Here is a 25521-nt window from a genome sequence, read left to right on the forward strand (position 1 = left end):
ACAATATTTACTAAGGTGAACTTCACCTCTGTGCACAGGGTCCACACAAAAACCATCCACCATTTAAGCCCTATTTTGAATTTCACCCTATTTTTTTAACATTAAAATGAGTCTTCCCAGCTGAAAAAAATACCACTAGAGGGAGGCAAAGAGCTCTATGTATTCCTTCAGGAAACAACCAAGTTTACAAACCTTGCCAGCTAAGACCCCTATTATGGGTTCTCCTCCCCGTTCCAAAAATGTTGTATATGTTAACTTGTACATATATGAAAGACTAAATGGCTTAACATTGGTAATTCCTCAGTCTTGCATGTGCTTTTGACTTCCACAGCCCGGGACTTCCCCAACCTGAACTATACTATTCAGTATAGAGTTCAAAGCATATTTTAAACAGCCAGGCTCCATGTATTTTACAGTATGTAAAGAGTTTAATGCATTATCTTTTTGCTCTTTCATCATTTTCAGCAGAGAAATGGCTCATGCATCAAGCATGAGCAGTCTCTTAACTATTTGCTATTATCAAGGACATGTTGGAGAACAGGGGCGAAGCAGTCTCTCACCTTTTTCTAGGCATAAATTCAAGTACATGAGAGGAAACAAAGTGAGGTCAAATAAAGACCACAAATCCACATGCAGACTCAATTTTTTTTTTTTACAAAAATAAATAAATAAAAATTTAAAAATACTTCTTTTTTTTCTTTCAGTTTCTAGGCTTTTTTTTTTTTTTTTTTTTTTATTTATTAAAGGTTTCTAGGCTGCTCAGCAAATTTAAACATGTGGTAAGAACCGGTCTAGCAAAATACATTTCAATGACCTACTTTGTCTTCCAGGTCATTAAAGACAGTTGCTCTCACTCACCAGGTGAAAAAAAGAAAAGCACATGTTGCTCCAGTGTTTTTGACTCTTTGTCAGCACACCGAGATGACAACAGATTGAGGTTGTGTTATGGTGACTGTTCAACTGAGCAGATATTGACATAAACATGCAGTAGAAATACACATAATAGGAGAACTGATGTTGTAAGATTACATTGTGGTATGTAAATAAATTAAGGTGTAATCGTTCAAAGGAAGGATGGTCTGTGGTTAAAGCATGGAACTAGGAACTGGGAGATCTTTTTCGTCTTCCCACCTCTGCCACACACTTGCTCTGTGACCCTGGGCAAGTCACATCTCCTTTCTGCTTTAGTTTCCCATCTGAAAGATGGGGAGAATAATATCTACACCGCAGAAGGGTGTTCTGAGACTGCAAGCATGCTGACATCCTTGGCTATATAAGTACAAAGTGGTTTTCAGGGACATGCTGCATTCAGAACCGGAAGTTACTGCTAGTAACTGTGGCTTATATTGAACACCCTAAATAATTCTAACTTTGACATAGAAATAATATATATCTGTACACAGAGTTATGTGCAAATATTGCAGAGGGAAAAAAAAATCCTTACCTTGTCAGCAAAGTGTTGTATGATAAAAGCTTTGTTTGACATACGTGGTTTTTCGAAGAGTGCACATTTCTTCAAATGTGTATTATACAATTTCTGGGCCCAAGAGTCATCTGATCCTTTAGGCATCTGCATAAGAGAATATAAAACACCATTTATACCATCTTGTGGCCCTTTTAGAAGTGAATAATACCAGAAAGATGGTTCTGTGATAATGGGGGAACAACACTTTGCATTCTACTTCAAACTTAAGCTCTTTGCTAAACTGAAGATGAAAAGCCAGTAACTAATTATGGGTCTGACTCTACAGTTAACACTGAGTGTGCTGTTTATTACTGCAGGTAGCACCACTGGGACTACTCTCAGCAATGTTTCTGGGAGCAGGCTGTACCCAAGTTACAGACACTCTGAATAGAACAGGGGGAAAGAAAAAAAGAGAGGGTCAAGATAAATATATTCTATTAACAATGTTTCAGTGCAGTATATCTGGAAGCAGAAAGTCATGTATTATACACAAGACAGCTTCTTATTAAAGACAGGCTTACCAGGTCAGAGCATATCCATTATTATTAGTTGTTTGTAATGACTCAGCAAGGAGAAGCCTCAAGTCCCTGTACACACATGTAATAAAAAGATAGTCCCTGCTCCAAACAGTTCATAATCTTAGCATATGATAAAAGACAACAGGTAGAGAACAAAAAGAATGATGTGGGGCGGGGGGTGAATTGGGGAAGTGGGAGGGAAAGATAACACTGAAACAATCACACTGGGTATAATAAGAAGCAGCCACAGTATACCAACTGCCTAACCACTGTCTAGTGTTTTGTAGGCATCATGGCAGAACTGAGTCTTAAGGAGGGATTTGAAGGAGGCCAGTATAGTGGTTTTGCAGATTTTGATAGGAAGTTCTTTCCATACACAGACAGGGCATAGGAGAAAGCATGAAGGTGATTAAAGAGAAATGAACTGCTGGGTGATGATGGCTGGCACCACTGGTTCAATAACGTAAGTGTTAAGAAGGGGGGGGAAATAAGTCTTGGAGGACCTCAAAGGATTTAAGTAGTTTGTGTTTGATGCAGCAGAAAAGGGGGAGCCAATGGAGGAATTCAAAAAGAGGGCTGGTGTGGTCAGAGCACTGAGCCAGGGAGATAAGGATTTGAAAGGACTTCAGGTAGAGGGGTGAGGGGGAGAAAGTTGCACTTGTCAAACCTAGAAAGGAGAAGGTCACAATAGTCAAGACACGAGATGATTAGAGCCCGGACAGGAGCTATAGATATGTGGATTTAGAGGAAAGGCTGGAATATGCTTGTCTTTTGTTCTCCAGTAGTTGCCAAATCTCTTCTTAGCCGCTCCAAATAACTTTAATCAGAGCATCAAAACAATTATTAAGTGTAGTTGACTTTATTCCCATAAGCACTGCATAACGATAACAGAAACAGGAGACCAGTGTATCTTGCAGTATAGAAGTCAATTAATTTGAACACATACCTTACATTCCTCATCTAGCAGATCCAAAATGCCCAATTTGGCCTCTATGAGATTAATACAAGGCTGATTGTCATAGAAATCAATCAAGGTCCATGGAATTTGTTCCTTCATATATTCCTCCTGTTCCAGCTTAAAGACATGCTATGTGGGGGGGAAAAAATCTTTAAGAGCAAAGTCTTGCTTTTTTCCTAACACACTCCTAAAAAGAATCTATTATAGGGCTATCTGTGAACGAGTGAGTGAGTGTGTGATACAAACACATATATTTGCTTCTTCCACACTGTGCCACATGTCTTTGAAAACAAATAAAATACTCAAATACAAGGACAGCAATTATTACAGGTAAATTAGGGCCCAACAAAATATTCATAATGAAAGCTGAAATTCTTGAAATGTGAGATTTTCAAATTGTCAAGGTTTTATTAAATTTGCCCTGTTTCACACACAAAAAAACCCTAATAATTTTTTGCATGTTTTCCACTGAGACACTATTTTGAGATTCATTTGTTCTCAAATGGTGTTTATGTTCAAACTTTAAATTTTAACAGATTTTTTTGCAGAAAGAAAGATTTTTCATGTGTTTCAGTGTAAGAAACCCATTTTGCAAAACTTTGTGAAAAAGTTAAATTTTGCTGTAGCAAATTCACAATTTTATTTTAATGATATTTCATAGAAGATATAATAAAAAAATGACACAGCCATAACAGAATGTGCACAGAAAGCAAAGTGAAAGTTTTAGAACAAAAATCCCAACAGTGAAATATTAAACATGCAAACTTTGGTCATTCTACAGTCATTCTTTTTAAAATAAACAAATCCTTTGGAGATTCTTTGTTTGTTTTACTCAGGTGGTTTTTGTTGTTGTTTTTTAATATGGAGATATACCTGTCTCATAGAGCTGGAAGGGTTCCTGAAAGGTCATTGAGTCCAGCCCCATGCCTTCACTAGCAGGAACAATTTTTGTCCCAGATCCCTAAGTGGCCCCCTCAAGGATTGAACTCACAACCCTGGGTTTAGCAGGTCAATGCTCAAACCACCGAACAATCCCTCCTCCAAAACTATATTTCTATCCCAGCTAAATTGTAAATACATATTAGAGCTGGGTGACATTTTTTTAGTAAATAGAAATTTTGCCAAAAAATGCATTTTTGGGGCTCCAAAACTATTTGAAATTCAGGGCAAATTTGACAAATTGTTTCATTTGTGAAAAAAATGAAAAAAACTTCAGAACACTTCATTTTGAGCATTTTGAAATTTTTTTTCAACTTTTCATTACAAAATGGCATTACATTTTCACATTTAGCCAAAAGAAAAAATTGCAAATCAAAAAAAAAAAACTGATTTTTTTTTGTTTTGAAATTGCCCAAAAATGTTTCAGTTGATTTTTAGTTTGTTGATTTCACAAAAAATTTGTTTTGGTTTAAAATCAAACCCTCCCCCCTGCACCTTGGATTTTTTGGTTTGGCCCCCAAATTTAAAAATTCATTATTTGCTCAGCTCTTTATATAATTGCTCTGACTCACAAAAAAAAACCAAATTCTGAATATATTCTAATAAATATCAACATTTGTGACACTATTTAGGAGACGTAATTTTAGTGTTGATAAAGCCACACAAAACCCTTAAAGTTATCCTTGACTGCCCTCTTAATTCAATGTAGAAGTCTATCAGTGCACTGTAGATCTCCAGCACACACCAGCACCAGACCATCGGAGTACGCTACATTTTAGGCACTTAACACCGACATTACATGGTAAGATAATTCCTCACTGGAAATTGAATGATATATAGGGTGACCAAACGTCCCGTTTTTAAAGGAACAGTTCCGTATTTAAGTCCTCCTGCAGGTGTCTCGACTTTTTCTTAAAAATGGACAAATTGTCCTGTATTTTCTGTCTCCCCCCCATCAGTACTGGTGGGTACTGCTGCTGGCCAGATCCCTGCTCACCAGCCACTCATCCACCAGTGGTGAGTGGGGGGGTTCAGTGGCCAACGATGGGGTTGGGTGTGTAAGGCTGGTGGCAGGGCGAAGATGCACCGCGTGGGGCTGGCCACTCTCCCTGCTGGTCTGTCAGCGCAGCCCCCCACTGCATGACGATTCTTGGCCAGCGGGGCCCCGCCCCCCATCCTGTTATGTGTCACAATCTGCTGCCCACTCATCGGCCCTTTATGTGCTCCCCTTCTCACTGTCCTCTCCCTGCTTTGCCCTTTTGCCCCTCCCCCTGCCCTGACACCCTGCTCCTCCATATCCTCCCCGGCGGAGCACATCCCCCTACCAGCGCTGTGTGGAGAACCAGCCCCTGGTCGGAGCTCTCAGCTCACCAACAGCCTGGCTGGCAGGCTCCTTCCTTCCCCCACTGCCTCTGGCTGGGCTGGTGCCCCGGGAAAGCCCAGGACCCTGCGGCCTGGGGCGCTGGCCAGATGGAGCCGAGCCCTGCATGTGCCAAAGACCCGCACGTGCCAAAGGCCCGCACAGCGCTGGCATGGGGAAGCCTCTCCGCCCCTCAGCTAAGCTCTGGAAAGGTGAGCGGGGGAAGCGATTTCCAGCCTTTTCTTGCTCTGACCCCTGCAGGCTCCACAGCAGCCCCCCAGGCAGGGACTTAGCACCCTCTTCATCCACCCCACCCCCCTGCCCTGGGTCCTGCCCCCAGGGAGTGTGGGGCTGCTCTGTCCCCAGGCACCCACCCTGCTGAGCCACCTCTCTGGCCTAGTTCGCTGAAGCCCCTGCAGTCAGGTTCCCCAGGCCCTGGTGCACAATACATCCTTAGGGCTTAACCCCTTCCTGCCCATGCTGTAGCCAGGGAACAGGAGGCAGCTGAGTTATGTCAGTGGCCAGCAGCAGCCTGGAGGTGTTAGCTGCCTTTCGACATTGTGCGGGCAGGAAGGGACAAGCTGCTTCCAGCCACAGCGGAGCAGGTGGCGGGGGGAGGGAAAGAGATGAGCTCTGCAAAGATATGGGCCAGGTCATTCCCCAATTCCGACTTGCGGCTGGAAGCAGCTCCCGTCAAAGGCTGCTGCTGGCCACATTCTGGTGTGAACCCTAACAGAAATGGGAGGGGAGGGGGGAAGCAATGTGACGCTCCATGCCTCCCCGTCCATGTGTTGCCTCTGGAAGATGTGACACCAGGTACTAGGAGAGACTGGTTTGTTGATCTTTCCTGAGTACTGATTCACAGTACCATAAAATGATGACAAACTGCAGGTACACAAAAGCACAAAATTGTGGCAGATTGCTAAATGCAAAACCCCTTTTATTGAAGAAGTAGTCAGGTTGAATTTGAGCCATGTTCTCACCTATAGATATACAATTAAGTTCTGTATTTGCTAAGATACAGATATATCCAGGCAACCTATTTGTAAACATTTGGTAGTGTCACATTTTTTTTTAAAATTTCAATGTCATTAGGTTTCCTGATCCCATAAAGTTCTGTTTTCTTACACAACTGCACAGCAGTCGCCAATTCCACTTTCCACAACTTCCCTACAACTTCCCTGGGGCAGAGGACATACTAGGAAAGGGAGTGAATAGCCAAACTGTGATGTACTGTAGTATCCCCAGCTGACTATAGTCTCTAGAGGACCATAATCAGCCAGCCAGTTTTGAACAACCCCCAGGATCCGTGATGGCCCCCAATTTGTGCTGCATCCAATCCAAACTGGATGCAGCAGAAACTCTGGCCCTCTGGGTGCAGGGAACAAACATGGTTTGGTAACCTTTTGGAGCTCATTATGGGGCACAGGAGCAGCCACAGAAAAGACCATCCATTCTCTCAGCCATAATGTGGGTGCAGGGTTTGCAGCTGCCATGTAAGGAAGGAAATAGAACAAGGGTGAAAGTAGTCTGTGTCACAAGAATGACTCCTTGGGATCCCCCTCTTGACAGAATCTTTGCTATAAGGATGAGAAACCTTTGAAATACCTTAAAAGCAGGGCATAGAAGAAAACCTTGGGAAGCTGTGACCCTCTGTAGCAACAGCATCAGCCACACTACAATAATATTGTGGACATTTTGGAGTGGGAATATTCAACTTCATTTCTGATAGCTAGTTTATTTCCAAGTGCTCAGAAATTTGTGTGGCTGGGACATGTACTCATGGCGTAGGATCCAGCTTCTCAGAACACAAGCACTGTTGAGGTACATTTGCATATATATTTTAAAGCTATTCTAACACTCTAATGGAATCCAGCAATGCTGCTGACACTTCGGACCTGGCATAAATCACTTGGTTCATCTTTATCCAGATAAAATACATAATTACAAACTATAACTCTGGCTAAGAATAGCAGGGTTGTTAGCTGTTAAAATTGAGTGCTCTCTGAAGAAGAAAGAATAAAGAAGAGCCTCTCACCCTGACTCGAATCAATGGTCGGAAGTGGCTGTACTTTTAAAAATCATGCCAATGTACACCATAAACCAAGAAAATTAAAGTGGCAGATTTCCAGAAGTGAATGTCTTCTCGATGCAACCACTGAAGAGGTTTGCATTGGAAGATATGCCGATATGACTGGCTCCAAACTCATCTGCATAGTATTCTTATTGACAAGCAGTCTCGGCATCTTAATTGCAAAGCAAGGCTTCTGTTGCCTTAAAACTATATTACTATGATAAGAATTCAAAATATGCCCAGAATAGCTGTTATGTATTCAGTGTTTCCCAACTGGTGTGACATCAGGACTGAACAGGTGTGCCGCAGAATTTTGTGAAAAACTACATGTGAGAACAAAAAAAACCTTCCCTTGTATTTTAATTAGTGTCGGAGCTGAATTGCATTCAGTACTTTTCTTCTCTGGGATGAGGCCCCTTTCAAATATTATGCATGCATCACATTCCATTCCCCAAAGTGAGATTAAGATAGCAAATTTGAATCCTGCAGAGTGGGGGAGGGGGAAAAGAAGGAGGGAAGCCACCTTCTGGTTGGCTGTCTGTCTCATTGCCCCACCTCCTCCAGGGGCAGAGCAACCAATCAGAACTCAATCTCCCTCTTCTTCCCCTCCTCTTCCAGTGAGCAATAGGTTGGCTCCTCTGCCACTCCCCCTTCCTCCTGAATCTGCCAGCTGGGGTGGGGGGGGGAGGGGAGAGCCCCTGGAGCTTCCCCCTCCAGCCTGGAACATGAGCGAGAACCCCACTGCAGCCCCCTAGGTTGAGAGAGAGACGGAACCCCAGGAGAAGCAGAGGTGAGGCGGGGGGATTGAACTGGGGGATGGTGGGGCTGGGTGTGAGGTGGGGAAGCTGGGGATGCTGAAATGGTGGGATGGGGGAACAGGAGGGGGACAGGGCAGAATTGGTGTGAGGTGGGGCGGGGGAGCTGGGGAGGCAGAACTGGTAGGGTCTGGGTGGCGATGGGGCAGAACTGGGATCTTGTTGGCGTAAAATGTGTGAGTCGACTGAAAATACTTGTCACCATCTGTACAATACAGTTAATGATGTTAGACTCTAACATCATTAACTACATTGTACAGAGGGTGAATAATAAAGGGTGCTAAACAGCTTAAACCGAGGCAATAAGAGGGCGAGTTCATTTGGAGACAATATGTTGGTGTGCCTCAAAATAATTAAAGATATCAAGCTGTGCCACAGCAGAGAAAAAGTTGGGAATCACTGCTCTTGATTCTCCTCCCATTCCACTCTAAGCTCCACATCTAAGACAGCTGGTTGTTATTTTGAAGGAATTCATCTCAGACACTGGGGATCTATTTAGCAGAACAGACGTTGGAGAAGGGAAGTGGAGCCAATAATTTCCTACTTACCATATTGAACTGTTGCTGCAGTTTTTCATTGGCATAGTTTATACAAAACTGTTCAAAGCTGTTTATCTCAAATGTCTCGAACCTGCAAAACCAAGACATTCAAAGTTACTACCACAATATAAAGATGTAATAAATGATTCTGTCATCTTAAATCATCTCTCTAATCATATTTATACAGAATGATCAGTGGCATTCAGAGGGTTATACTGAGTATAAACATGACACAACAGAGTGACAGGATAAATGGGGCAATGACATCCCAGTGCCAGGAGCAATTCTGAGACACTTTCTCCTTACTAAAGGAGTGTCAATGTGGTGATGCTCATGGTTTCTGGAGAACATGTTAGCCATCCTTGCTTCCATAGTGCCCAATCTACAGAGCAGCCTTGGAAGAGAATGTACGTTCAACTCTCTGGGACAGAGGGAAAAGTGCTACAGCAGCTGCTGCAAAAAAAAAAAAAAAAACAAATAAAAAACAAGAAAAAAAAAAGATGAAAAGAAAGCCCAGAAAGGAGATGAGCAACAGTGCAAACTCAGAGGCATACAAAGGGGAAGGACCAGATGCCATTTATTAAACCATCAGCAGAAAAGTGGAAGATATCTGAAGCAGAATGGAATATGGCAGTTTAACCTTAACTACATACTGTTGGTTTTAAAAACAAACTTTAACCCAAATATTTGGACTAAACTGATCAATATGAAAGTCTAAGAACAAGCATATCTGTATATTGTAATTTTTCCCCATTGTGATACATTAATGAGCTACCAATGGCAAACTTGCTGTAGTCCAAATCCAACTAAGAATGCCTAATCTGAAAGCCAGGACACAGGTCCTAGGCGGTGTGTCAAAACCACCACTAATAACTCATTACTGCCTTTAATCAGAGTAACTAGTCACTAGTTTTTTCATGGTTTTCACCACGCACCAATACATGTGCTAAAGAATTTGTCAGCAACTCAGAGGCTACCCTCTTGCAGTAGGATACTTCTGCCCCACACCTGGTATCTCTGACACAGAATACTCACCCGTAAATGTCCAATACGCCAATGAAAGAATGCTGCTTTACAGTAGAATGCAGAGCTTTGTTCACATGATCAACAATCCAGTTAAAGAGTTTAGCGTAGATATGTTTGGCAAGAGCATCTCTGGCATTGATGGCCTGCAGTTTGGAAATTGGTTTGATATAGGTCTCGGAGGCAGTAGCAAGCTTCCTATGGCAAAGCCAGTGGGACATCTCTTGGTACTCCACACCCATGAGGTCACAGAAGATGGTGAGGGGTTCATGTTTGTGCTAAAATAAAAATAATCTCCTTAGGTAATATTAACAATATCACACATTTCATGTCAGTGGATTTTTCTGTTATGAAGTTATCAAATATTGAGCTGCAACAATTATGTTTTCATGCCTCTTTCTTTCTCTATATCTATCTATCGACTTCTGTCTAGCACTCAGATACTTTAGTAAATTAGCATAATCATGGAAATAACAACATAATTTCCTTTAAGTGCATGTTTGTGGGCTGATCCCCTTGCAGAGTATTCACAACTCAAACAAAGAAATGAGCTACAAAAGTTTTCATGTGGTGACTAAGTTTTGGAGTCATTATCTACTGAGCTAAAAGAATCAAACTCTGATTTGACTTAGAAACCAGAGAAGCTTTACAGCACACATGTATTTACCCTATTTGACAGTATTTGTATTTAGTATCTCAGAGTGCATGCTTCAGCTGCATAAACTGGATGAAATCAAAAAGAGGAGTGGTGTGTGGATGGGTGTATTTAGGAGGGAGAAGTATAAAATATAGGAGCGCTAACATTCTCATACACTCATATATAACCACGCTAGTGAGAGATCAACAAAGTTCTATTGAAGTCAAAAGTCAAGTATTAACAGGGGCAAAAAAGGAAGGACTTTAGAAACCTGATCTCAGATATAAACATCAAAAAAGGTGTTTCCCCATTGAATTCCGGGGAGAAATATAAAACAGTCAAGCATGTTAAAAGATGTAATTTAACTCTCACATTGAATTGTATGCCTGAGATAGTCAGATTTTCTGCCATAGGTAGGGTTACCATTCGTCCGGATTTACCCGGACATGTCCTCCTTTTTGTGCTAAAAATAGCGTCCGGGGGGAATTTGTAAAGCACTCACAATGTCCGGGATTTCCCCCCTCCCCCGGCAGAGCAGAGCGAGCGGCTGGGAGGGCTGCAGGAAAGTCCCGGGCTGGACTCCGGAGCAGCTGTAGAGGAGCCGGATCCGCCCTGCATTCTGAGCAAGTGTATCAGCACAAAGTGCAGCCCTCCCCTTTTGCAACTGGGAGCGGTTTCTGCCATGCAGCGTAGCAAAATGGGAGCGAGAGCACTTTGTGCTGATACAAGGGCAGCTCTCCCCTGCAGCCCGGTCCGGCAGCACTGTGCAGGGCCAGGGACCGGGTTTTGTTGTGCTGGGGAGCTTAGCCACGTGTCCGGCTCGCACAGAGCCCAACACCCTGTTCTGAGCAGCAGGGTAAGGGGGCCAGGGGGCAGGAGAAGGGGCAGGGAGGTTCTGGAGGGGGCAGTCAAGAAACGGGGGGGGGGGGCTTTTTGGGGGGAGTGGAGAAAGTTTTGGGCAGTTAGGGTACAGGTAGGGGATAGGGTTCTGGAGGGCAGTTAGGAGCAGGGGTCCCAGGAGGGGGCAGTCAGGGGACAAGGAACAGGGAGTCTTAGGTAGGGGGTGGGGTTCTGGAGGGCAGTTAGGAGCAGGGGTCCCAGGAGGGGGCAGTCAGGGGACAAGGAGCGGGGGGGTGGGGGGCTGGGAGTTCTGGGGGGGAGCTGTCAGGGGGCAGGAGTGCGGAGAGGGATCGGAGCAGTCAGGGGACAGGGAGCAGAGGGGTTTAGATGGGTTGGGAGTTCTGGGGGGGGCTGTCAGGGGGTGGGGAGTGGTTGGATGGGGCGTGGGAGTCCCAGGGGTCTGTCTGGGGGTGGGGGTGTGGATAAGGGTTGGGGCAGTCAGGGGACAAGAGGCAGGGAGGCTTAGATAGGGAGTGGAGTCCTGGGGGGCAGTTAGGGGCAGGGGTCCCAGGAGGGGGCAGTCAGGGGACAAGGAACGGGGGGAGGGTTGGGGGTTCTGGGGGGGCGGGAAGTGGGAGGGGCAGGGGCGGGGCTCCTCCCGTCCTCTTTTTTGCTTGCTGAAATATGGTAACCCTAGCCATAGGTATAAAACACTGAATTGATCACCCATACGTCTACATTACAGCAACTCAGTCAAGTGCTGCTCATGAGCTGGGGAGCCCCACACCTAATCGTTACCAAGTAAATCGCCACCTTATATATATCAAATGATAGCACAGATCTTTCCCATTAATAAAAAATTTCCCTAGCCCCACCACTTTCAGGTTCACTGATCACACCAGTGTACCTCAGTAGTCAGCTGACAAGAAGCAGGACCAAAGGGATTTGAACAGGACCAAAGGGAGTTCTTCTCCTACAGACAACTGGGCACTGAAGGCCAATAACATAATTATCTCTCAGTTTTATTTCCCGACCTTCAGCCCCTGCCCCTTCCTTCTTTTTGAAGTGTTTGGGGCACACTATACTTTTACAGCATCAAATTCCAGTTAACTAAGGATATCTTTCAGTTTACTGATAATGACTAACTGTATTTGAACAACAAGATGACAAACAACAACAAAATAATCAAGCTATAACAATGGGAAGGTCCTTGTTTACAAGCTACACCCAGACTAATTATGTCCTTAATTCATCTACATCCAAAACTGCACCCGCACTTGTTTCCAACTGGCACGTCTTCCTGAAATAGCCAACTTAAAACATGTCAAGACTGAAAGGAGGAGTAATCGGAGTCACTACAGGTCTTAAGGCTCCCTATATCATAGTGACAATAGAGTCTCTTACCCAACAAAGTCACTCAGTACCTTCATAATAAACGTGCTCCTTTGCTGCTTATTTCAAGGTTTAAAGGTTCAACATACAATTTAGTTGCAATACAGCAACGGCCATCATAGTAAGTTTCAGTTCTGCCAATGTGAAGATGACTTTGGACATGCTTTCAGCAGCTCAATTTCGTCACTGGTGCTGCTGCTCATTCTTTAGAGACTTAAAATAGTGTCAAGAATCTGAGATTTACTGAATGCATCCTGACATTAACAAAAGGGTTAATATTCATGTTCTGCTTTGACAAAATGGGCCAAATTCTAGGCAGAGATCTCTAATGACATTAGCAGAAGTGTCATGCCACTGACCATAGAAGAGGTAGCATGTGTCCCTCCTTAGTTTCCTACTTAGAATCACTACTTGATGCATTGTTTCCAAGAAGAGCCCGTTTAAGACACACTCAATGGGGTCACCCCCATTGATGGTTGCAGTGAAACTGTACCAGTTAGATTCAGAATGTGGTGTCAGAGCAAGAAGACTCCTCAGCTATGCTCTGACACAGAACTTGCTGTCATACATACCAGACTACTAGCATGGGCACTTGAGTACTGACAGCAAACACAAATGAGAAAGGGGGAAACTGGAATTGCTGCAGCTTGGAGAGCAGGGGAAGGAAAATAAACGCTGCCTAGCTCATTAATAAAAATTCAGGGCCTGATGAGAAAAAAAGCTTCTATCATTTCTGAGTCCAAGGAAAACACACACAAGAGCAAGACAAATCAGTCCCTTTTGTTTCCCACTGCCAGGACACGTCACCTGCAGGAAGCCTTTGCGGGAGAGAGATAAATGGGATTGTTCTCAATGAGCAGAGAAAGGAGCTACACTCAGCATACACCATATAGACTGTTCGCTGCTTGCTTCTCAAATGGTACGAGCGGAAAAGTTCCTGCAGCAATGACCAGCAAAACCCCGGAGCGGTTAACTTGCTGAACCTTCTTTTCCCTCTGTAAAGTATGGTCCCCTCCGGACAGCCCAGTAAGATGGCGTATTTTGTGAAATGTTCGCTTTGTGGATATTTGGATCCGTTTGGCATTTAGCATCACCCTAGAGACAGAATTCCAGCAAAAATCCTAGACAAATCACAGGACCATTTGGTGTGGGAGTACAGACACTCACCCACCCTCTCAGGACTTCTAAGCTAGCATGTCTGGAAGAGTTCCCTAGAAAAGACCATTTGAGAATTCAGAAGGGAGTCAAGAGAGCCTCAGAAATAACATGGAGAGCCTCTGACAGGAGTCTAGAAAGGGAAGAGCAGAATCCATCTGTGAAGAGCAACAGGAAAAGTCATACCAATCTAGAAATAAAAAGAAGTTGCTTGTATTTTTGTACTGGCTCTATTTTGCATGGGGGCCTCTGCAAACAAATAAGACACCCAACCAAAAAATACAGAAGTGTCACAATACAGTGTAACTATATCCTTTAAACACATTTACAACTTACGGGGATCGTGCAGCTGTCAGCATCCCGAGAGGTAAACCCCACGTTGCCCAGGTGAAGGATCCCAGCGAGGATTCGAAAGATTCCCATCTGGTGGGAATCATTAATCCCTGAAAGAAGATGAATAAAATGCCCTGAGTGCAGAGTGAAGGAAAGACCAAAGAGAGACCCTGCTGCTGAAAAGAAGGGTCCAATATTTGTAAACAGGAATGATAAAATCTGCTGGAATTTTGTGGGAAATTGCCACCACCTCCCATCTTTCAGTTGTGTGAGGAGTTCTGCAGAGAAAATACTATTAGAAAATTATACTTGGCCCTCCTATTACTATGTGTTACCACACGACATTATAATAAGATGCAAGGATGATTCACTTTAACAAACTACTAAATATTTTAATGAACTGCCTGTATTGCTGCTTAGACACTGCCTGTATTGCTGCTTAGACAACGTTTTACAAAACCCACAAAAAATCTTATATACTGCACCACGGGGAATCCAGCATTTATTATTGCTTAAATAATGTTTCCTCTTCCCTGCACTAAAAATTTGAAGATACAATACCTTCATTATATTTTAAAAGTATCTGAATCCCAAAGGTTATCAAAAAGTCTCTCTCTCTATTTTAAATACAATACAGAAAGAATGAACTAAAACAGACTATATAAAAACAGCTATGATTCCGAAGTCTGAACTAGACCCATGCTTCTCCAGCATAATAGCAGAATTACCTAGCAAACTGCAGGCCTGTCTGGTGTGTACCATTTCCTTAGCATCATCAATGCCGTCAATCACTGGACTACCTCCTTGCTTCGTATAGTGAAAGTAATTTGCATTCCCTACAAAAAAGAACAACAATTTTTACACACACTAAAGTAGAAACCACACAATTGCAAACATCTCTGTGTTAAGTTGTGTAACAGGTAAAGCTCACTTGAGCTTCTAAACCTGAATGGCAGAACCCATGGTTTGAAATACATTTCAGTTTATTGGAATCATTGACTCCTCTGGGCCATCTGCATTAGAGGACTGCTCTCTTTCAGGTTTAACGCTGCATCTAAATGTTTCTAAAGCCATTTGCTCCTGCAATAGGTTTGCTGTGTCCATACTAATCAGCATAGTCTCTGGAAGCTAGTACTGCAGAGCCTGTTGTATTGATCTCAAGATCCAAAAAAGTTAAAGGTGTTATAAACTCTTTTACTATCCCATCAATTGTCACAACAGTCCATACACAGCATGTCTTCATGTGCATGGAAACAATTATCCTGCAAGTCTCAGCCACGCACCCAAGAATAGGTGCACAGTTGACAGTAAGGTTCTAATGTCATGGTGCACATCTATTTTAAAATTGATTGTGCATGTAGTTTTTCCATTGCCATGCTTTCTAGTCTCAATCATAGAATATCCAGGTTGGAAGGGACCTCAGGAGGTCATCTAGTTCAACCCCCTGCTCAAAGCAGGACCAATCCCCAGACAGATTTTTTCCCCAAATCCCTAAATGGCCCCCTCAAGGATTGAATTCATAACCTGGATTTAGCAGGCCAATGCTCAAACCACTGAGCTATCCCTCCCCCCTCAATGGTATAGTCCAGAGTATGTTTGTAGTTGGTTCTTTCTAAGGACTGATGCATTCACACTATGCTAAGCCCTCCAACTGATTATGGGCGTAACACCTGGCATCCACTACAATGGGTGCTGCAACTTCTTGAGGTGATTGTGCTCAAGGATGCTGTATGTGTAGTTTTGTTAAAGATTTTAGTGTATTTGAAAATATTAAAGACAATAACAGTTTCCTTCTTTCTCCTGTTTTTCCCTTGTCATCTAGTAAGGGCTGGGAAAGGGGTCCTCTAGATCACTTCTTTGGCCAGAACGAGATCAGTTCCCTCCTGCAACATTTATGGCAGTTGTCCCCTCAGGGGCTGTTCAGTGCCCCACCAGGGGAGGAGGAAAGGGGAGAAAATAAAATAGCTTTACAACATTAATGGTTATCAAATAGGTTTCTAATGCTATAAAACTAATTTTTAAAAACACACAAAAACAAACAAAACTTCTTTTGCTTGATTTTATACATTCTGCTTTTATTTGTGAGGGATACCAGGAAATCAGCTGAGCAGAAATCACCCATCTCTCCATCCCATCCACAACTTATCTGCTCTTGGATCTGCCAGCTGGCTGGTGGTGGGAAATCAGAGTACACTGGGGGGGGGGGGGGGGGGGGAGGGAGGTGCATATCTATGTACTGTACTGATGCCTGTCATTAGTGTGTATTAGCTTACATGGACTATGTAAATCTGCACATTTACTTTTTTAGAAATAAAATATCTATTTACTTATTTTTTTTTAGCTGTAAGCAGCTCAGGGTTAATAAGAATTTAAAAGACAGCGATTCTTCTTTTAAACCCATCACGCACAGAGCTTAGAGATAATACTTTGTACATACTGATTGCACAGTATACTGGATATGAATTTCATACCTAATCGCAGTGTTTTAAACTCAGGTAATGCTGCAGAGGCACAGAGCTGGTAGAAAATGTGATAATTTCTCTCCTCTTCTGCCTGTAAGAAAAAAAGAAGCAATTACATTTCAGAATTTAACAACTGACAGAAATATCTGTCAGAAGGACAGAACTTCTAGATTTTAATATATTCTATGGCAATTAGGAACTCAGAGAAAGCCACAACGAAAATGAAAAAGTAAATCAACCTTTATCATTTCTTTCTTGGTTAATCTACTTCCAACAGCAATATGTATGCAGAAAAATTAAAGCTGCAGGATTTCACTTTTTAGGTTTGTGACTACTATTGAAACACAGACATACCATTTTGTGGGTGTGCAAAGTGGTCATACTTAATAACTTTACAATTGCATAAGATAACTAAAAAACATTGCCTCACAGTTTGCAGTATTCTAGTGAAAGGAACACTGAGAGAAAGTTATTTGCACTCATGATGCCCAAATTTTTAGTGCCATACCACCATTATAAACTAAGATACTCTTATGTTTAGAACTTCAAGAAAGACTCCTCTTGGGCTGAACCATAGCATAACAGGTCTCTATTCATCCATTACTTACAACATGCTACAGTGTTCTACAATAATAACCCAAACAATGCAGTGGCACTATTGTAAGCTGTTATTTATTATTTCTATTACAGTAGTGCTTAAGAATCCCAATCAAGGATCAAGGCCCCCATTGGATTAGATGGAAATGTAACAAAGATAACAGTTCTGTCCCCAGGATCTCTCAGTCTGCATGACAGATAGGACACAAGAAGTGGACAAAAAACAGGCAAAGGGGCTGTATTGTATTGTAAAGTTATTAAGTATGGGTTAGGAGGATGAGGTAATAAAGCAAACAACTTCAGCAGAAAAACAGAAGTCACAGATTGTCATAATCAACGCCAGATGGGAGTGATTTGTAGGTATCATGACAGAGGTCAGTTTTAAAGGAGGGATTTAAAAGAGGATAAGATGGCAGCTTTATGAATATCAACAGAGATTTTCCCCATGCATGCGCAGTTTCTGTTGTGTTCTGAGATACAACTGTAAAATATTGTAGTACACGTACTCTGATGTCTACTATTATGTTGAAGATGTTTAACCCTTAGATATACAGTATATTCTTATTGCCATGTATACAGATTTACAAGCATAATTGATTAATATGCCTAAAAGCTCTCTCTCGCTGCTTTCTTGGTGTTATATTACAGTTGCAAGACACTGGTGGCTTCTTAGAAATGAGAAATGCCTCACACTAGCTGGCAGTAGGATTTTTTATATAATCACATAAATACACACAATAAGAGGATTGTATTACCTGAAATACCACTCTTGATTTTTCTAAGAGGTAAGTTCTCATGTTAGCACCAATGATTCGGTACCTCTTATCGAAACCAATTTCAATGTACTTCCCAAAACGACTACTGTTGTCATTCCTTGTGGTTTTGGCATTTCCGATGGACTAGGGGAAAAACACATACAGGTTTAATAGCTCATGGAAATTCTCTTACCGGTCTGTTCTCCTACATGGTTCACAACTGTGTTTCCAAAATTAGCAAGAACTTAATAGTGAATTCTTCTGTCCTAGTAGGGAAGCAACTTCCTAGGTTATAGCAAACTTACAGCAGGGTTATTCCATTAACACCAATATACGGAGTTGGCCAACACAGTAATGCTTTCACCTTCACAGTTGGATTTTCCAACTCAAAAAATAATCCTGATAACCCTCCAAGGATTTGGAATTTTTCTAGTTGAATAAAACTTCTTACAAAATGTGCATTGTCACAAAGATAGCCTTTTACAGGGCTTATGGAGACCATAAGTGATAATAAATATGCATAGCACCTCTAACTTCGGCCATCACTGCAGTTCTGCCTAAAATAATCCTATGACCCAGCCAACAACCTATATTTTGCATAGTTATTAATATATAATAAATAATCTATAATCAGTTACATTTCCAAAAAATGAGTGCCGAAGACATGCTGTTACAGCATATTTACTTTGTGGGTGAATTTCGTGTACTAGGACTAGTTAGCACTCTGTGAGAACAAACCACAGGAATAGGTTCCACATTCCAGAATATAATATATGCAATACTCCTAAGGATCAAAGAAAGGTTTAATAAAAAGCATACACTATTTCTTGGCTAGTACAGTACATATTATGAATCTTTATAAATTTCACTCTTCAAAGACTGCTACTTCTTGGACTATTTGTGCAAAAGAGAATTATGTGAAGTAGGTTTGTAGGATCAGGCCTCTGGTATATAAAGCTATATTTCTTCACTGGGGTTGTCTTCAGAAAATGCCTGAGCTCCCTTTAAAGAGCCATTTTGAGAGAGAGAGAGAGAGAGAGAGAGAGAGAGAGAGAGAGAGAGAGAGAGAGAGAGAGAGAGTGTGTGTGTAAAATCATCTCAGCTGATAGGTGATCTTTTTTTCAAAAAGTTATGAGCATGTGGAAAACTAGATTTATAAGAAACTGATTTTCAACCTTAACTACAGCAGTCACTCCTAGTCAAGTGCTATTATACACAGAGAGAGATAATATTGCATAGATCAACAGTCAGATCAGACAAGCTGGGCAGTTTTAATTCTTCAGAAAGAAGTGTCTCAAACATAAAGACAGAGTAATACCATCTGGCATCTACACTAAGCCATGATATAATGGAAGCACCTCCACATGCATTTTCATGTGTGTGTTACACTGTTAAGAAATTTTCAAATAGTTATGATGGAGTAAAAGATAATTTCCAAGATGTATTGTGATTCTGTTTTGTGGTGATGGGGGTAAGTCTGATTACTAAGAGAGACAAGAGGTAATAGCAATAGTTATTTTGCAAAGAAAATAATCATCTGTCATGATTTAAGTTAAAACCACTGGGCTCTTTTTATGAGGCGAGGATTAAGGTAGGTTCTTTAGGAAGTGAAACCAATAGTCAGCAGGAACCAGCAGTGAATCAGTTAACAGCTAGTGGCGTGACACCTAGCTGACTGTGGCTTGTTGGCACTTATTGCTAGTTCAGGACCTGAGGTATAGTTGGTCCATGGTTGCCCATCTCAAAACCTCAAGTCATATTACAATATAACCCAAAGAGAGAAGATGGAAGGATGGGCACAAGGGCAGTGTTTTGCAGTTGTGTGACTCCATCTCAGCCAGCATGTACAGGAGGCCTAAAGTTATTGATGGTTGTGGGTCCAGAATAGTCTTATTCCATCTCTGACTTTTATTACAACCTTATTGCTTTTACAGTTAACACCTTCACTGCTGTAACGCATGAGGGGAATTCTTAATAGAATGTAAATGGAATGTTGAGATGTATAATTCAGATTATGCTGAGACAGAAGCAAGCACTTTCTTCTTTCCCTTAGGAACCAAGTACATTACTCATTATGCAGCAGTTAACCGTTTAGAAATTACTAGGGTTACCTGCTTTTAGCAAAGGTCTGTGCAGAAACAGCATATGGAGTAAATACCTTTAGACAGCATATCATTCTTCTGAAATGTTATTGCATTTAAGATGTAAAGTATATAATCATGGCAGGATGCAATATAATACTCAACTATATCATAACTATGGAACGTAAAGCTACAGTACATGTATGTCCTACTTTTCTGGCTCATGTAGCCACTCTGTAGAAACTTTGTGCTGAAATAAGAAATGGGGGAAACAAGAAAAACTGTGACCAAATAGCAACTGTTGAATTGTTTTAGGTTTTGAACTATGCAAGCAAAAGATCAAAACTCACTGAGCACTAGCAAGTATACTGCACAGTAACCAGGAGCTAGAGTTATAGAAAGGAGTATGCAGTTATAGCAGTAGCACACACAGATGACCAAATGGATGTCTATGTGGTCATTTGCAGTTACCACAAAGGTTACAAGTAATATAAATAATAATATTATTAGCAGCAAATAATGCACACCTTCACAATTCTAAAAATCTGGCCCCGATTGACATATAGGGTTATGAGCATTCAAATGCTTAAAAATTGCTGCTATTGTAACATATGTTGCTGCGTTGTGAATAATTATGTAATACTATTATTTTACCAAGAAAACTATTACTGCTCTGCAGTGGCCGCTTATCCCTCAGAAATAATTAATTCCTCCTTCATGTGCTCTAATGCCCTAGGTTTTATATGTATAAAATTTGTACTTCAAAAACAGACATTTTTAAAAAAACGTAATTTTAAAAAGTCATTGGAACCATTAATATAGTAGTGACCAGAGTAAGTTTTAGAAATTGTCCAACTATACCTTTTACTTATATTATAAATGAATGATAATAGTTCTTTCAGAACCGTGTCAGGTTATATAAATAGTACATATTTGAAAAAGTCAATAATTACATATTTATAGAGGATTGTAGTTATTGATTACAAAATAATTTAAAAAGTCACTAGCAATGCACATTATTTAATTGATCAGCAGTCATTATGTGCAAACAGAATGCAAACAGTGAAAACGACAAGAGGTCTCTGACTTCTGGTACCATTTCTTACTCCCCTTCGTGGTTGGCTCCCTTCCCGCATGTGCTACTCTCCTAGATTCATGAAACCCCAAACATTATTGGGTTAGATCCTAGACTGTGTTAGCCTATAGTTCAACCCTTTGAAGTAAGATTGTCAATATGGTACAAACACACACATGCACCAGAGGCATGAAACTGGTTAAAATTATTCTCATTCTCTATGAATGATTAAGCCTGGGCTAATTCCTTCCTGTTCTATTTCAAAATGCATTTCCATTTCTACCTCAGCGAGTGACTCAGTCAAGGCAGATTATAAAACTCCCAGAGCAAATCTGTGTTCTTTAAGTCATTATAAGAACAGCAATCAATTGGAACAGAGTGCAGTTGGTATCCCCAGGGGTATTAAGCCAGAAGACTTTGCTTTGAAATGCCACACAGCACTGCAAACCAGGCAGAATTACCTTATGAGAGAATACATCAAAATCACATGTGCCACACTTGTGCTAGGGCAGTTATAGCGCCATCTGTGCTTTTGGGGAGTCAAGAAGTGCTTGAGCAAGGAGGAAAGAAGGAATAAAAAAAAGTTTATTTTAAAAAAATACTGGAAAAAGAAAAAAGGTGGCATCATTTGCATCAGAGTTAGTGATTTTTCCGTAATTTCACATATTTTAACCGTGAGCCTATGAGAAATCATATTAGCTTGAAAAACACTTACTACTTCAATATCTTCACTGTATACCACATGGATACTAAGTATCCACTGAGTCATCAAGTGCTCTAGCATGGAGTTCCACTTTCTTAAGGCATACAGGTCATGTACACATGTTTTCTGCAGAGTTATTTCTCTTAAGGAATTCCCCTGATATTTGTTTTTTCCCCTTGTTTCATTGTAGTTCCTTTACTGACCAATACTTCAGCTATAATTTGAAACTACAGGACAATTTTGCCAGCAAAAGAAGTACTGTAGTACAGCTAAATGGGAACACAGAGAGGATGATCATTTAGAACTGTTTCTGCTAGATCATGAGATCTTGTTTTTCAAGTTGTCCTCACGTCTGGCTGTAGAACAGTTATCCTGCAGCAATAGGGAAATTCCATGTTTGTCTCACAATATACTGTCAGCACTCTTGCCTCTGGGCCAAAAGAACATGGGGTTGAAGTCCAGCCTAGTTAGCTAGTGGGGCACTGGTTCAAGGAAGGGGATTATCCTCAACATTATAACAAGATCTCAATATTGCAAAGTGTATTTTTTTCTATTATATTTTAGCATCACAAGAACCAGTATTTAATGCAGGTACAGATAGATGTTTTTCACTCTGTCTTCCCAATAAGAGTTATATCCCATAAAACTGTACTTTTGCACTGTACACCAAAACTTTTCCCAGTAAAGCAAAATGGAATAGAATATAACAATATATTACACTTGAAGGGCATCATTTAAAGATTCTATGGAAAAAAATATGGGTGTTAAACCTTCTGTGGATTTTACGTATTTCCCCCCCGCCCCCACACACACTTCCTCCGCATTCATTTGGCTAGTGGTCTGAAAAATCAGTGTTATATAGCTACTTTGCTGTACTGAATTTGTCACATCCTCTTTCTTCCCCACCTCCTCCTGAACAGTGCACAAAAAGACATCTCAATTTAGAGCCCTTTCTGGGAAAGAGAGAGAGGACATGATATTATGGCAATCCTTATAAATTTTATCTTCAATCCAACGTTTGAATGCCTTAAAAAAATCAATTGCATTTCTATTCACTGAGTGTTTGTAGTAGCTACCAATAGTAGCAGCAGAAGTAAGCATATAGGATAAGATAGTGCATCCGCTCTCTTACCTCCATGATAGGGTTGGAAGCCAGTACTTTCTCTTCAACATTAGCTTCACTGGCAGAACCACTTACAGTGGCAAAGTATCTCATGGCATACTTAGCAGAGACAGTTTTTCCTGCTCCAGATTCCCCACTTACAATGATTGACTGATTCCGTTCATCTCTGAAACACAAAAACATGTTCATTACCAGCTGTTTGCTAAAGTAGACCTATTTTTCATGTATCCAACTTGGCATCAACCCTTTCACCATATATGGTAACACTACATATAATGTGCATGCATATGGTTAAAAGAAGGCTGTTGATGATCTAGCTTCTTGTTGGGCTAACTGGGCCCTAGTGCTTGGCCAGGATGGGAATTCAGAATCAACACGGCCATTTCAGTCTGCTCTGACATTAGATTTCCTCCAAAGCACTTGACCCTGTAAATTAACTTGAGCTTCATCCTGTTTATCTCAATAACACATTGTAGTGCCTTCTATCCAGATTCCCGAAGTGCTTTACAAAGCTGGGTAATTATTACTGCCGCCATTTTACATATGGGGAAATGAGTAGCATATTCAGAAACAAAAGGACTGTCTCCTAACTCCTGTTCTTCTTATGTAACCATAAGACAATTCTTCCTGTAACCCTATTCCCTGCATTTGTTCTAGACATTAGTGTTTTGAACGGTCTTGCTTGATTATTTAACAGCAGCTCTAGAGCTAAAAGTGTCCCTTTGTTGTAAGGCAATTTCTTCTTATTTTTTTAAAAATCTCCATTTGTTACCATTTTTTCCCCTTCCAAAGCGAGCCTTCCCCATAGCCTCTGGTTTGAGAAGCTCTATGTCTAACAAACATGTAGCTTTGCCTGTGAAAACCACTGTTTAAAAAGATCCAAACCTTTTAAAAGTGTTGTAACAATAAAAAGTATACATCACTTCTACAGAGCTTTAGATTTCCAAAGTAATGGACAAACTATAGCTAATAAGGTTTCAGACAGATATCCCTGTAAGTTAGGTAAGCATTATCTCTAATTTACAAATGGGAAAACTGAGAAAGAAAGGATAAATGACTTGCCCAAGAATGTATTGAGAATCATTCACAGAGCTGGGATTAGAGTTCAGGAGTTTGTTCCTAAGTCCCCAAACTCAGTCCCCCAGACCATGTACAATAACTCTAAACAAAAGACCAGGCACGCATGTGTTCAGATGAAATATTTACAGCCTCCAGCTGCCTGCCAAAATCACCAGTGAATGCTTGCTGAGATGGTATGAAAGAATATATATTTCATCTATCAGTCTAATAAAAAAACAATCAAAAGGATTCTTGTTTAAGCAGTCTGACAATATGCAAGAGATCTCAGGTTATACTTGTGAGGCTTTAAGGGGGGGAAAAAAAGTCAGCGACCATAACAACCATGGTGAATACCATACTAAATTAATAGACCATGTTATTTTTCTCCACCTTTTATCTGTCTCCAAAAATATTCCCAAAACTCTTGATAAGAACATAGCTCTAGTGTGTTTCATGCAGCACCGAGTTGTATACTAAAAGGACTATTTTCTTCACACCTTTGAAAGAGACAAGGCCTGAATACAGTTAGTGGTAGAGCAGGTTGGTCACATCCTGGCAAAATGAAGCCAAAACTAAAGCAACAATCATTTAAATAAATAAGAAAAGGTTAACAAGGTAAAAACAAACCTATTTTGTTGTATGTTCTTAGCCTCTGACGTGTTAAGTATGAATGAATTCTCATATTAAGCTGACAGGCTCAGAGAGAAAAGTCTGAGAGAAAAGTCACAAAGTGCAACTACTCACCTTAACATCTGATAACAGGTAGTACAAGCCTATTGCTTGAAATTTTGCACCTGTCCAAATCCAATGAAAAAGAGCCTCTCTCCTGGCTAGAGTTGCCCATCCTCAAAAATCCTCCGTCAGTGCAATTTCCCCAAGGAAGATGCCAGGGAAATGTGGTTTGACTAGTTATTCCTACCCGCTTTGCAGCCACCAACCTGTTAGGATGCTTCCATTCTAAAGAACAAAAAAATCTAGTGCACCCACTCCAGTCTGAATGAATAAGGGAGGCAGGGTTATGGGACTTCCTGTGGCAAAAAAAATCAAGGGTTTGCATAGGAGGAGGGAGAAAGACACTTACTCTTTTCCTCAATCCCTCATCAGAAACAGAGGCGTCCTCAGTGGCTGTATACATAGGAGGAAGAGACTGTACCTCTGCTTATCAGGGGATGGTATGAGATGAACTGATTACTGGGGATGAAAAAGGAAAAGTAGAAAGAAGACTGTAGTAGTTCTTGAAGAACTTGCAAGTGGCCCAACCCAAAATACATCCCTTTCCTTTTGGTTTAATTGGTGTAACAAACAATGGGCTGGGTTCTCTCTCACATAGACAACGCCTACATTCTGTCAAAAATGGGTCAAAATGCAGAATAGCTTGTAGCCGTTTATTCCTCCGGTACTCCACAGCATGGAAAGAACAACGTCTCATTGTTCTTAGAACATGAAACTTATGGAGCAACCTCAACAGCCGGAGAACTCAGGAGATGTGCAATGAGATAACAAGCCTTTCATTTCTCTGTCACCAGCTTTGATCCAGAAAAGGCCTATAGTGATCAAGAGTCATCATCATCCGCAGGTTGTTGAGTGACATACAAGAAATCTCAATCTGGTTCCTAAA

General features: G+C 41.2%; 1 protein-coding gene across 11 annotated transcripts in view; it reads right to left on the reverse strand.

The window, feature by feature from the left end:
• The window catches only part of MYO5A (myosin VA), a 195094-nt gene that overhangs the window by 61221 nt on the left and 108352 nt on the right, over nucleotides 1-25521 (reverse strand). For 9 of the 11 annotated variants that reach the window (XM_008172285.3, XM_065559444.1, XM_065559442.1 and 6 more), the window contains exons 5-13: nucleotides 22854-23010; nucleotides 17863-18006; nucleotides 16520-16601; nucleotides 14777-14884; nucleotides 14052-14158; nucleotides 9704-9969; nucleotides 8678-8759; nucleotides 2930-3070; nucleotides 1445-1570 (exon numbers count right to left, since the gene is read on the reverse strand). In XM_008172285.3, coding sequence (XP_008170507.2) covers nucleotides 1445-1570; nucleotides 2930-3070; nucleotides 8678-8759; nucleotides 9704-9969; nucleotides 14052-14158; nucleotides 14777-14884; nucleotides 16520-16601; nucleotides 17863-18006; nucleotides 22854-23010 — 1213 coding nt within the window. Of the gene's footprint in view, nucleotides 1-1444; nucleotides 1571-2929; nucleotides 3071-8677; nucleotides 8760-9703; nucleotides 9970-14051; nucleotides 14159-14776; nucleotides 14885-16519; nucleotides 16602-17862; nucleotides 18007-21479; nucleotides 21569-22853; nucleotides 23011-24984; nucleotides 25090-25521 lie in introns of those variants that run through there. The other 2 variants (XM_065559448.1, XM_065559447.1) reach the window with 2 other exon arrangements.

Source organism: Chrysemys picta, chromosome 10 (assembly GCF_011386835.1).
Source record: "Chrysemys picta bellii isolate R12L10 chromosome 10, ASM1138683v2, whole genome shotgun sequence".
Lineage (NCBI taxonomy): Eukaryota > Metazoa > Chordata > Testudines > Emydidae > Chrysemys > Chrysemys picta.